Raw genomic sequence first — 14,721 nt, forward strand, 5'->3', positions numbered from 1 at the left:
TTAGGGAACCCAACACGTCAAGCCCCTTGAGGGATTACTTATTTTTTTTCGTAGATGTCACAATGTTTTTATGTTTTTACATGTGCTAAATAAATCAAATTAAAAAAATCTAACAAAATAGAGACAAGCTGAACGAGCAAAGAATGTTCCTAATAGTGCAAATTTTTATACAGTAAAAGCAATATGTCTAAGGGTTATCAGTGGTAAAAACAAACTGAATAGAGTTTGCCCTAAGTTGGTAGTGAGCTAGAGAAGAGTGTGGTGCTCCCTTGTAATACACCGGGGGGTGGGGGACGTGGGGGGGGCAATGAATAATTTACAAGTCATTTCTCTTTCATCTCTCAGGTCTAAACACAGTGCTCTTTGACGTTGCTGCCTACAGCAGCCTCATATCTTTCTTGCCATACTGTAATAGAAGAGGAATGGCTCTGCATAACAAGTGCAAAGCATGCTGGGAGGTTCAGTAGGGACCTTTTGGCTCAAGTACTAAATAGGATGTGAATAGTAAATATGGAAAACTGTTTGCAGAATTAAATATTTGCTGGACTCAAACCACCCCAGTTAAACAGGTGTTTCTAGTAGTGACAGAGTGCACATTTGATCACAACAGGCTGTGTTATGGATCCAACAATCATCAACCACCAAGCGTTGAAATGAATTATGATGATAGTTTCAGATTTGTAGTGTCTCAGCAAAGTCTAACTAGTGCAGCTGTAAGACTGACACCAATGCAAAAGCATTCAACAGCATACTTCGAAAAAGGAATAAGCATTCAGACCTTATTTTTATCATGGTGTATCTACTTTTTCAGGGCCATGGCAAGTCATGTCAGAATGGCCAAATGACTCTTGGGAAAATGATGTTCCACATCCAGAGCAGCTGCATGTATTTAATTATAGAGCTTGTGAGTGGAATCTCCAGGGTCATTTCTAGAACATTGGTGGCATTGGATTAACATCGGATTAACAATAGTGACAAACAGTGCAAAATGTTATTTTTCAGCTGCAGAATCCGTGGCTGCTTCATTACTGCATGTTATTTATCTGCCTTTGTTTGTTCTTGTGTTGACCTGTTTAACAAAGAATTTGGAAATAATGTACACCACAAATAAACCCTATTATTAGGATGACTGTGGTCATAACATTCTTAGATTAATTTGTTTAAAAACTGAAATTGAAACATTTATTGTGTGCAGTAGTTTCTTTTTCGTCATCGAACCCAAGAATGACAATGTTTCTCATTCTGCAGCAATATTTTGTTGCAGTTTCTTGCAAAAGATCCAATAGGCCCAACCCAACAGTGAATGACATTAGTCCAACATGGACAGATGGAAAGCTGAATGACCTAATTAAATGTTTGGAGCTGATTTCAAAGCAGCTGGACTCAAACATGACATCATGGAAAGTGAAAAACAGAGACCGAAATGCTTAGCATGTTTTTAGAGTTGTGTTTACTGGAATTTAATATTTATTGAACTTTAAAGTGATCAGGCAGAATCAGTACAATATTTTTAGTCATATTTCATTCTCAGTCTGAGGTTGTTACTATGCCAGCCTAAAGGATGAATATTTTCCTATATGATATTATCTAATTATCTAGTAATTGCTGTTCTAAATAACTTACAGAACTTGCTGTACAGCACATACTTAAACCTGAACAAGGAAATTGGCATAGGTAAGTTGCCAAAAAAAGCATGTTAATAACTCATTGTTATGCACTCTTATTGTATATTGAAAAAAAGTCTCAATTTCCTCATGCAGTAGAACAGACATACATATACAATTTAGATCATGATCCAATTTAACAACTCATTTTCAACTAAGTAATTTATAGAATGTATTGTTTGAAGATCTGATTTACTTTTAATCTTTAATCTGATAAACCTTTACTTTTACTATGTGGTTTTGGATATATTATATATGTACAATTTATGTGTATATTATACTAGACTATGACTAGTAAATAAAGGCAAACATTAGTAATTATCACTGACTGGTACAACAAACATAGTTTTACATTATATGAACATGTTTTGCATTCGGTCAAACTGTCAGGTATGATTAAATTGATAAAGACAACACACTGTTTCATATGAACATTTATCCTGTGAACATTTTTAATTGAACCTGTGAAATAGTTCAATATAACAAGAACAGCCAAAAAGGACAACTAACAGTCATGTGTTCGTGGTTGTTCATTTACATGAGTTGCAGTGTGATAGCACGTGCCTTAGAAAGAAACTTTTTGCATGTATGGCACACGCGCTCTTGTGAAGCAGTGTGCTGCCATTTTCCATTTTTGTTTGTACTTGCTTTTTCAGGTGGAGTTATTCCTTCCTCACCATGCATCTCTCACTTAACTGGCCAGGGCTGTTGTGTGCAGACGTTGCTGTCATGGTTTTTCCCATGGCTGGGTTGATTTTCCTCCACACCACAAAGGCCCTGGGTTGACATGTCTAAGATGGTACAGAATAACACTACAAGCCACAGGCTGTCATTTGTTGTATGTGGCAACAGGGTCCTCATCATCTGTTTTTAGCCATGCTAGTTGACGTGGCTCTGGCAGTGCCAGTTGGTTGTTCAGTTTGGTCTGGGCTAAAATATTTCAACAACTACAGTATTACATGGATTGCTTGAAATTGAAATTTGTAACAGACATTCATGGTCCCTAGAAAATAAATCCTACTGATTTTGCTTCCAGGACCACCTTAAGGTTGACATTTTTGTTTTTTAGTAAAATATCTGAACGTGGAACTTGGATGGATTGCCATGAATTTTGGAACAGATGTCCATGGTGACCAAACAATAAGCCCTAATGACTTTGGTGATCTTTTCATTTAGGGCAACCAGCAGGCAGATATGGGCAGTAATTCAATTAAATGTGTTATGTAAATATGTATTGGCCTAGCCTACTTTTATTAGCCTACTTTTGAGTATTTTGTTATTTGTATTTTGCTGGATGGAAAAAAATAACAACAATGTAACAAAATACCTAAGAGCTTGTATTTGAAGTCCTCAAGATACAATATTTAATATGTCATTTCATTCTCAAACAAGAGATAAAAAAAACAAAAACTGTACAACAATTAGCCTAATCGCAGACTTTGGCTAAATGCAAGTGAATCACGTGACATGTCCCGTAGGGTCCAGCAACGCGCTCAGTATTTAATTTGTGTTCCCCTGGACTACAGTGTACACAAAGGAGAATATTTTTTTTTAGGTTGTTGCTATTATTGGAGGTAAGGGGAGGTGGTTCACTCTCTTTTTTTCTTCTACTATTTTGTAGTATACTCTGCTGTAATGGTACTGTTTAGTTTTTTTACTACTACTTACTCCACTGCACTCTTGAAAAGGCATCTGCTAAATGCCCATGTTTCTTATTGTCATCTGAAAGAACTAGTGTATCACCGTGGCCGAACCTTTCAGTTACCACTTGCATCTCAATTGGCTGTGCACTCAGTTAGTCAATGGTTGCTTTGACTGACAGAAACCACCCAGCATGCACCCCTGAATTCACAGCCTCCCTTCTCAAGATATCATGATTTGCCACTTCAAATCTGTGCCCATTTCTGCCAGCAGGTAAAAATTAACTTCACTTATACAGTTACATTTCATCTGTATATCAGATATCTGTACATGTACAACATGGACTGGCATACATTTTCCTACAGATATTCATGCTCACCAGAGGATAAATCCTAATGACTCTTGTGACCCCTTTTTCTCTAGTGCCACCATGAAGTTGATATTTGTGGTTCAAAAGAAAAGTTTCAATAACTATGTTGCTTTTCATCTAGCGCCATCGCCGGGTCAACATTTGAATTTGTCCAATACTTTGGTTTGTAAGAATTGTGTTTTTCTTCACAATGACCATGTCTTCAGGCTCCATGTTCTAATGCTCATCAGGGAAATGATCCAAAAAAGAAATCAAGTGCCTTATTTACAGTTAGCTACTTGCACATGGTGGTCACATGCCACAGTATGACATATGAGCAAGAGAGAGAGAAGTCTTATTTATAGCGCAAAACTCCCAGCACTGATGAGTGTTTGGTCATGTTATGGTTGGATCAACATTGGGTTTGTTCCCATAACTAACATTAAGTAATATGTTGATTCTACTGTTTGGTTTTCTTGATTGGAGAAGTGAGATTTGTGAAAGAGAAGGAAATGTTGCAAGTGTGAATGTGTGACTGTAACTGGATGTGAGATCTTGCTACTTTTCAGTAGTTTGGAATAGTTGGTTTACATGAGGTAAGCCAAGAAGTCAAATGAAATACATTTCATCAATTAGGCTAATCAACCTGCCATTTTAAAAAATAAAAATTCTTTCAGCCAGTAGGCCAATATGATGTACTCTATTATGTAACTGGGTATAACAATAACACCAGCTGTTATTATCACACATAGACACAGAAAGGGTGAAACCCCCGCCCCCCGCCCTCCGCACGCACACACACACACACACACACACACACACACACACACACACACACACACACACACACACACACACACACACGCGAATGCCACAGATTCCCGCACTGCTTCCTATCTGCGGCCATCCTTTCATAATTCACTGAGAGATCTATTCATTTCAACTGACTGAGTCCTATCCGCTTGCTGTGAGATCAGACTGACCTGACCTCACCGTCACAACAGTCTCCTCCCCTTCGACGCCACGCCGTCCTTGTGACTGTCAGCAAATCTGACCAATAGCGACTGGAATCCCCACTCCTTACGTATCTCACAGGCCAATCAGAAAATTGTTGGGCGGAATCATTGTGGGCCTGGCATTCATGTTTGGTTGCAATGGTAAGCTCTGGATGGAATTTTGTGAGTTTTCTCTGATATGTTATTTATTGTTCATTCTGTAATTTATAACATAGTGTATGTGTTTGTGTATTATTATGTTTGTTAAATTAAATAATGTTCTGCAGTAACGGTCGTCCATTTATGCTAGCCTGGCTAAGTGTACAGCACTGCAAAGTATTCCAAGCCGAGAGAACAACGGTGATTTTCCACTATTACAACAATTGTTCATTAATTCTGATTAATGACTGTATTGTCAACTAAATAACGGCCTTGTCAGTGCACGTTGAAAACTGTCAGAGTATCCTGGCTGTCATAAAACCTTTTTTTCTCGGTTACTACTAACCATGTTATTGCTAAGTTACACGGTTGTAAGTTTGCTTTCTCTAACAATGTAGCCGTGTTTCCAAACACAGGGCTCTGTTTGTAACTGTAAAAACACATTGGTTTGTATTTTTACCGAGCTCCCTATAGCTACCTCTTATATACTTGTTTACATCTGTTTTACCGTTCACAATACACTGGCTTCACTGAATGTGCCTGCACCCTGCATACTAAAAAGGCTGCTCAGTGAAACACGTGTTAAGGCAAACATGTGTGCAACTTAACGCCCAAGTCATTGTCATAGACTAATTACTGTTTGCATAATATTCTGGTAATTTCAGAAAGCCTTTACCCGCTGCGTGAACTGACTTACTGCCTATCTGAGGAGGCATCAGGACGGATACCACATCCTACCACACCTCTTCTTGTCCAAGCAGCCCCCTTGACTGTTGGATACTATTCGGGAACTATTTGAAAGCGGTCAACCAGAATATATTCTTTCCCTTTTAAACGGAATGGATTTTGAAAATACCTAACCTGGAGGGTTTGCTGTACAAGTGTTGTTAAAAGTCTGCTGGTGGAGATTGCCAAATTTTGAGAAGGTCGCATTAAGTCTTTCTGGAGGGAACTACGTTAAAGCCAAAATGGATCAAGCCAGCGGTGGGGAGGACCCAAATAAACCCTCCAAAAAGAAATCCAACGAGGACGAGGGTAAAAACAAAAAGCTGGTAGGTATTCAGACTGGCCCATTGCCGTTACATGGAAGTAGTGTGCAGCGAACTGTCACATCCTGTATTGCCACAAGGGAGGGTTAAACTTTAGCAATACTGACAAAGTTGCACTGCTCCTAGGTTGCAGAAAGTTTCACTACTGTACATTGTTACTCAATGTAAAATGGCTTTGTTCGGCATATTGCACTGAAAATGTAGCCTTTGTAATAGTTTTACATGTGATGTATTAGTCAGTACTGGTTAAGTCAAATCAAACAAAGCCTAGTGAACACATAACTCCTATACAGTTAGTAAACAACATGTTGTCAATACAGCACATTTCTGTTTTAGTGCAGGATGAGGCTAAAATAGTTATTGATTTGTTGTTATAACTATTTAATGTAGCCTAATACAAAGCGGCTAATAGCTGTTAGAGTTGAGGAAAAAACAGCGTTACACTAAGTGCTTTACTTTATAAAGCACTCAGTGCCTCGTGATTATCCTCATCAATACTTCTACTGAAAGTTCTTTGAAGAGCATTTTTATTGTGACAGTTAGTCTTCAATGCATTTTATAATTCATACACAAAGTTCAGTTACAGAATGGCATTGCATGATATCTGTGTGGTTTGTGGTGGAGTGTGTGTGATTGATAAAACTTACCCTTAGCTTGAACAGTGTATCAGCATTCAGCCCAATAAATGACAGTAGATAGATAGACATAGTAGGACATTGTCAAGTAGATAACAACTGAAAACTATGTCAACATTCATTTAACGTTTATACTGTCGCCTCTCTATTGGCCTGGCATAGTGAAATAGTTAATGTAGAGGACTTTAGAAAGTGGGCAACTCTGAGTCTGCATCATTGGAGCTGTGGTGTTATTAAGCTTTTCCAGCATGCCTTCTATTGACTGGAAATGAGATTACACGACTTGGAGGTGTGTTGGTGCTAGTGTTGATGTAGTGGTGGAGGTATTGTCTTGGATTCTGTCTGAAGTCTGAATCAATGCTGCTACAATACCACAACTATTGCGAGGTTGTGTAAACAGTCTCTTACAAGAGCATCCTACAGTCAAGTGCCGTATTTGGTAAACTGTAGCCACAGTCTTGTATTTTCTGTCCTACGTGAAATATAAAAATGTAAATCTAAACTATTACTGAGTGTGTTAGGTGAATGTCACTGCATACACACTATCAGCAGCTGTAGAAACCAGTGGTTGAAAGTTATTTTCCGTGACCAAAGACAAAAAAACAGTAGTGCCGAGGTCGAAAAGTGGCTGATGCCACTTTACTGTTTGTCACTGACGGTTGCCGACCACTTCCACCTGCCGTTAAATGGTGTGCCAGTGGAACACAAGCGATATGCCACTCCAACGACCAGGGGATCGGTTTATGCCACTGTACCACAGTCCATGCCTTCAGCCACTTTTCGATCTTGGCGTCATTCCAAAAAACTTTGGCTGCTGTTGATCATCGTTTCTACTTTTCCACATTTGGCAGCATGGAAAGCTTGCAGCTTGGCTGCTGTAATTAATTAATATAATATATAATATAATTAATATTAATAATTGACTACTAGTAGTAATGTTGGCCTGTCACTGAACTGTGATTCTTTGTTTATTGGTGGGAATAGTCAAAAGTTTAGTTTCAGCCAGTGCTACAAAGAAAGGAAGTGAAAAAGGCAAAATTTAGGTTGACTAGTGTTTCTATTTTTTGTAGAAAGCAACCAATGAGCCAAGTTGTACTGATCACAGACTAGAGGCTGACTGTTAATGACTTCATTAACACCTTAGTTGTTTACATAGGTGGTGTTGCTCTGGTGTCAAGTTGGCCTAAAACTGTGAAGGAAAGAGGTGCCACTGCTGTGTTTCAGATCGGGAAAGTGTGACTGTAACAACTGGCAGACAATAAATCCCAGAGTGAAATTGAAATGACACACAGCTACCAAAGGGTGTTGTCTTGGGAAAGCCTAACAGCCTGCAACTCTTGAATATCCTGACCCCCAAGTTTAAAATTGGTTTGCGAGGGAGTGTGGATGACATAAGCACTCAGCAAATCAATAGTGAAAAGTCTGTGAGATCACTGCTTTTTGTTCCTTAAAGTGGTCTCAGGACCAGGCCTGTTCCCTGTTGCTCAATCCTCCAGGCAGAGCAGTCCAAGGCAAAGGCCTGAACTGTGGCTGCTGCAAAAATCTCAACTGACTGAGTTTGGGGGAGGAAGTAATCATTTATCCATTCCCTGGGTGGAGCAATGATCTCTCTTGTTTTATTTATCCCTCTTTTTAGCAACCCCAATGTGTACTGTATCTCCCAGTTTTTTCGCTGACACGGACAAGCTGGCATGTACAAGCTTTAAGGTATATGCATATTTTAAACAGTGAAACTGCAATTCAGAATGTGTTTAGAAATGGAAATAGAAACAACAATGCAATTCATATTTTAAGATTATTTGCAGAGGTCTATCAGATGCTTATGTCATCTCTGACCAAAGGTTTGTTCTTTCTCATGATTGGACACTTTAAGATTTACTTTTACTTTGCTATTTACAGTTTTCACCATATATGGGGCTATAGGATTACATTCCTGACATGCAGTGTAGTTGTGTGGATGTGGCCTAGAAACAAGGATGGGTTCATTTTTTAACATGAGCTGAATTAAAGTAGATGTTGTCACTGTCTTTTCACACTTAGAGCTGCTGAAAAGTACAATACATATTGCAGGGCTAATAAGCAAACTGGCAGACACTGGCACAGTTTGGTCTCAGCAAAGTCAAATCTCTAAAGACTGAGTAGAAACACTGAAAGCTGTATGTTTGTTTAACAAGTCACTGGGCAGCATTACGTCACAACAGTACCATTTGGGCTTTAGGCCCAGAATGTAAATACTCAACACAGCCAAGGACATTAGAACAGTGTTCAGAGATAGAGATCATTCAAAACATATCTGTTGTTTGTAGCTATACTTTGTGATAATGTATTTTTCTTAATTTTGTAAAAACATGACATCCAATAAAACGGGGAGATGGAACGAGGTATTTTTAAAGTAATACAGGGGAGCCAGTTTGACAGAAAGGGAGAAATACTATCCCTCTGCATACCAGAGTAAAAGATGACATCACATAGAACAACATGAGGGAAAAGTCATCCCAGTGCATCCATATAATAAGTGACTTTACATCACAGACTGTACAAGCTTATTTTAGACCTACAATCTAAATGTAGATAACAGACATCTATTATGTGCCACTAAGTGTTGAGGACTTTTAGGTTTGGCTTATGTATCTGTTCGTTATGTGAGCCATGATTTCATAATTACAGTTTAAGTGAATTCCCCTTTACTAGAAACCTTGTATCAAGCCCAACACGACCCATAGATCTATATGATGTGGGAAGGAAGGATTATGTTAAACAGCTTTGTTGTAATTGTAGAGAATCTATTGTAGTACAATAGCAGTAATATACAAGAAGGAACTATTCACTGAGCAGATATCTGATACATCAGTTATTTTCAAGAGAATGTTCTGTGGTAAAGTTTTTTAATGCTGAAGCACACATTATATTTACCAAGGGCTTTAGAAGCATTTCAGCAAGTTTGTAAAATAGTGATCGCTATTCAAAAATCAATAATGAACTGGTTAAAGTAATACATGTTTGATGATTAAACTTGTAATTCATACCTACAAAGCAAAGGTACCAATCTTCATCATCTGCAGTGTGTTTGGTAGGTAATTCCATCCTGTATTGCAATCAATCAGTCAAGGAACTGATTCATGCTTGCTTGCTTATTACAGGCTGTGCGTGTCAGCTTTTTCTATTATCTATAATAAAATGAATAAGGGTTATCAGTATCTCAAAGGTCATTTGTTAGTGTATGAGAGGGAGAGAGAGGGACTCTAGTCAGTGGTGTACAATGTAACTATGACAGCTGTCTACTCTCTTCAGCCTAAAGCTTTTTCGCCAGTATTCTACACATTTACTGCAAATAAGTGGAATAGTTGGTCAGAATTAGAACTGAATTATGTCTGAATGAACATGTTTATCAAAATTAACAACTTGTTTAAGAAGTGGGGTGTCAAAGACTTTAAAACCAATGACCTGGTGTCAAAAAATTAATGTTTCAATATTGACTCTAAATTGAAATGTAACAATTCTCACTTGACTTTAAAAGTGTTTCATTCTTGGCAGTTTGTAGTCCTAGGTAAAAAATAATCAGAAATGTTGAATAAGTACAGTATGTTATAAAAAAAGGACACAGCAGGAGAGTATGATAGTCCGCTATTACTTTTTATTATAAATAAATATAAACATGCTGTTCATATGTGAAGATTGTTTTTTTTATGAGATAATGGAAATGAATTATTGTATAAATTATTAAAACAAATGTAGTTTGTAGACATATGACATGTTGGTGGCTCTAGAATGTATTGAATCAATTAAAGCAAGACTATATGTAGCTAAGTATCTTCTCTAGCTAGTATGGCTAAGTTATAATATGACATAATGGCAGCACAGAGTAGAGTAGGGTGTAGCAAAACAAGGCACAGAAGTCACATTCACGTGGGTCCCTGCACATATAGGCATTCTGCATAATGTGAGTGGCGAAACACAAATTTCCATTCTGTACAAAACAATGTTGGTACTGCGAGAAGTAGGGGAATACCTGCTTAGAATAATAACTAGAAGTGTGACGAGATCTCGAGAATGTGACGAGTCTTCTCGTCAAGGTAAAAATTGTCTTGCGATATCGGTCACAAGTGCAGAGCAGACGCCAGTAGATAAAGTCTGACCTGGTTGGTCTTATTATACATCTGGCTTTGAAGATGAGTCTGGCTTGGACCTCTAAATTAGCATAGAAGATCTCCTGCCCGTTCGCCAAAGTTGACTCTGAGTTCACTTTTGCAGAGCAGTAGTGGATTTGCAATTGTACAAAGCTGCCGGTAAAGAGGGTATGGCTGCTCTCTCTCTCTCTCTCTCTCTCTCTCTCTCTCTCTCTCTCTCTCTCTCTCTCTCTCTCTCTCTCTCTCTCTCTCTCTCTCTCTCACTCACACACACACACACACACACACACACACACACACACACACACACACACACACACACACACACACGGACTGCAGCGTGCAGTTCAATGTGGCGCTGACTCGCGCAGATGTTCTCCCCTCGTCTTAAAATGGTCATAAATCAATACAAGAGCAGCATAGTTCCTTGTATACTGCTGCAATGAAACACTTGGTTACATTGTAACCTTGGTTCTCTGAGGAAAGACTATTTTTCCAGTCATATTTCTTAATTGAATTTTTCTTTAAAATAGTGTTAAAATCTCGTATCTTGTGTCTCGTCAAGTGTAGTGAGCTGAGTGTCTCGTCACACCCCTAATAATAACAACTAGATTAAGACTAGGACAACGTTTTAAACACACAATGTGGGTAACAGTTAAGCACCTGAGTGGTCAGTAAATGTAAATGTGTGATGCAACCAGAACAATGCCAGCCACCATGCTGTGGCAATGATGATGACTTTCTAGTGGGGTATAAGGGGGCTGCAAGGGTGGTAGGTGGGTTTTTAAACTATTACTTATTACTATACTATTATAAAAGGTGTTTAAAAAATGGTTCAGAGATCCCAGTTCACTGTGCTGCTTATTACCCACTAGCTACAGGTACAAGCCAGGTGCAGCGTTAACTCCAGTTAACGTTAGCTCCAGTCTGAGAAGGTAACGTTAACGGTAAACTGTGGAAACACTTTGCCTTCCAGGCAAATAACCATAACAAACCGAAAGAATACCAATAAGCCTTTATGCACAATACTTTTCCAGAGCATTATTACCGACAAAATGTGTTACACAACTTTGTCTAACCACCTTAAATGACCTGCATCTTATGCCTACAAAGAAGTTTGAGCAGTTAGTAACTGCTACCATCAACAATATTGAACATTTGTTACGTTGACAGCTGTGCGTGTTCTGTTGTTGGGCTAACAGCCAATACGCTAGCTTAAGCAAACTCGAAGCTAGCTTACATAACCCTATGGCTTCCGTATATGGTTACATTAAGTTAATATGGTCTTTCATGCTTTATGTAATTGGTGAAAGTGAGTGCTTTCTAATATTGTGTTGCAAGCATTAGTTAGCTGATTTTTTGTAAACTGCATTTTGTCAATAAAAAAAAAAAATAAATATTGTGTTGCAAGGGGCCTTAGAAATTGCCTAAAAAACTAAGCAGAAGGAAAAGCTGGCAAAGTCTCAACATTGTTCCAACATGTCCATCATTTTCAGATTTTATTTAAGAGTGTTTGCAATTTGTAATTAACCCTTATTAATTAAATTGGGATGTAATGATTGTAATCATGCTCGTCATTTAGTTGGTCATTAAAGTAATTAAGGCTTCAGTAATGAATGGACAGTTCAGCATTGGCATCTGTAATGAGAGACCCTGGGCATGGGAGAGCTTAGTGGAAAGGCTTTTAATTCTGTAGGCTACCGAGAAATCGTGTAGACATGGCGCTGCTTCAGAGTGTGTTTGGGTAATATAAAGTATATTTATTTGTTTGTTTTTTTCAGGTTAATCATATCATGGATTTTTGTGTTTATATTACAAGGCCCTATGCAATTATCTTGCCTAGAATACCATTCCTAGGCACATTTTTCTCTGAATCATTTCTGAATTACTTGAATGACTCCAGTGAGACTTTTCTTTAATGTACATTGTGATTGACATCAACTAAATAAGTTAATTAGTGTTTTACCACACCTAAAGAGACATATGTATCAGAAACAAGCCTTAGGTTTGACAGTATCACATTGTGAATTATATTTAATGGCTCTCTGTGCCACTGCTGTTGGAAGCTGTGGCATTTAAACCTTTGACACGTTGATACATGAGCTTTAGGGAAACCTCAGGGACCATTTTAGGTCATGTTAGCATGTGGGTAGTACAGGTTGTCAGCTTATCACACACTCTTTCAGCATTGCCTATCTCCTGTTTGGTCAACCTCAAAAAGTTTGTGTCAAGTAGTCTTAACTATTATTTTTCTTCCATGTGTTGCTTTATACACTTTTCCATTATGTAATGTTGAGTGAATATAACTGTGACTGTGTCAGGAAGACGTGTGAGAAACGCAGAGAGGCAGGAAACGCACCACATGTGAGTGTTTTAATTGCATTCAGGAAGTTGGAGTGAGGAAGTGGTGAAGAATGCTTTAGTCACACAGTGTAAGAAACCGACAGACTCCCTGCTCTGTGGCACCCTCTAAGATGCGCCCTATTCATGTACATCAGTGGGTTAGATCTAAGACTTAAGAATGGAACATATCTTGAGCATCAGTGCATTCACATTTGATAATTCATGAGTGGTACGAGGTGTTTTGACTGAGCAACTGCAAAGTCTGATGTAGGCCAGGATGAAGGGGTTTCCCCTTCTTTTACTTGTATGATATTGAAGGATTGCGATCGGGGAGCTTTCCCTCTTTAATGAGAAGAGGTGTTTGTCATTGTCACTGTCATGCTTTAATTTACTATTCATCTGTTTAGGTTGACAGCTGTATTCACACTTTTTTTAATCAGTGACATTTGCAAAGTATGTGACAGAATGTGACATTTGCTGTGATATACAGTGCAATATAATGTGTCAGGAGAGATTAAATCAAGCAAATTGTGTATTTGAACTAGAGAATTTAATCATTACATTATAAAAATTGATTTGTTGAATAAATTGATCTAATATGGGACACTGTGAAAAGAGGTCAGTGCATAAGCACGGCTAACTGGCTGACAGAGTAGACTTGATGCATTGCCTGGTACAATGAGAGACTTGTTAGGGATATCATGAGTCATCTAATCGCAAGACTCACAATTTAGTAATGGTTATGTAGTATATAACAGAGGTATGTGATAGGCATGGGCTGGTATGAGATTCTGATGGTATGATAACCTTCATCAAAAATATCACGGTTTCACGGTATTGCGGTATTGCAATTACAGCTTTAAAATGTATTATTTTGAAATGCCTCGGGTAAACAAAAACAGGCATTTTTTTTTCCATTGACCACAATATATTTTATTTTTTGAACACACTGCACATGCACTGGCAGGGAGAGGGATTTCTAAACTGCACTATTTGTCCTTGACTACTCATAAAAAACAGCTAATACCGCAGGAACGGTATGACGGAAAATTTGACTTTTTTTTTAACCGGTAACCGGCTAATGCTTAGTATGTGACAGCCATAATCACTTCAGGGATGAATACAACAGCATTTGTTTCAGGCACTGGAAATAGATCATTTTTAAAAACAAAAATGTAGCTAGCACTGTAATTATATATCATTATCAAACAGCTTACAGACACAAGGTAATACGTTTACATGTTATTGCACTTGAAAGTTATTTGAGTAAAAGACTGGATAAAAAGATGCAATAGAACAATGCACAATAAAAGCTTGATTTGAAATTGTAGCTAAAACAAGTGTAGTCTTTGCAGTCTTTGCTAGATTTCTGAATTGTAAATATAAATTACATGTTTCTATGATATCATGAAGAATTTAAGAAGATCTATACACTGACATTTCCAACTTTTGTAATAGCTGCGTATAATGCGAACCCACAAGGGTACAGTACTACAAATTTGCTTTCAAAAGAGACAGCGATAACCTGAGGGCAGTGCTGTGCTAGTCTGCAGTCACATGGTCAGGCCATCCAGTGTGGTGCCATTCAAATCTTCGCTCTACTGGCTTTTGTGTGCTTCCCCTTTTCAATAGTTGCTGTTTTAGGAAACTGTAAACAATACCAGCACTCTCCTGAAATAATAAGGCTACCACAGACTCATGCCCTTTTAAAGGCACTTCAGCTCTCGCAGAAATCTAGTGCATTCTTTATTGTTCCCCC

General features: G+C 38.2%; 1 protein-coding gene across 7 annotated transcripts in view; it reads left to right on the plus strand.

Moving 5' to 3' along the window:
• Window positions 1-4,727: 4,727 nt before the first annotated feature.
• diaph2 (diaphanous-related formin 2) overlaps window positions 4,728-14,721 on the plus strand; it is a 426,632-nt gene continuing 416,638 nt past the window's right edge. For 6 of the 7 annotated variants that reach the window (XM_031302826.2, XM_031302828.2, XM_031302833.2 and 3 more), the window contains exons 1-2: window positions 4,728-4,811; window positions 5,474-5,860. In XM_031302826.2, the coding sequence (XP_031158686.1) occupies window positions 5,777-5,860 (84 nt within the window). In that variant the 5' untranslated portion in view covers window positions 4,728-4,811; window positions 5,474-5,776. Of the gene's footprint in view, window positions 4,812-4,838; window positions 5,010-5,473; window positions 5,861-14,721 lie in introns of those variants that run through there. The other variant, XM_031302827.2, reaches the window with a different exon arrangement.

The sequence above is a fragment of the Sander lucioperca genome, chromosome 1 (genome assembly GCF_008315115.2).
Source record: "Sander lucioperca isolate FBNREF2018 chromosome 1, SLUC_FBN_1.2, whole genome shotgun sequence".
In the NCBI taxonomy this organism is placed as follows: domain Eukaryota; kingdom Metazoa; phylum Chordata; class Actinopteri; order Perciformes; family Percidae; genus Sander; species Sander lucioperca.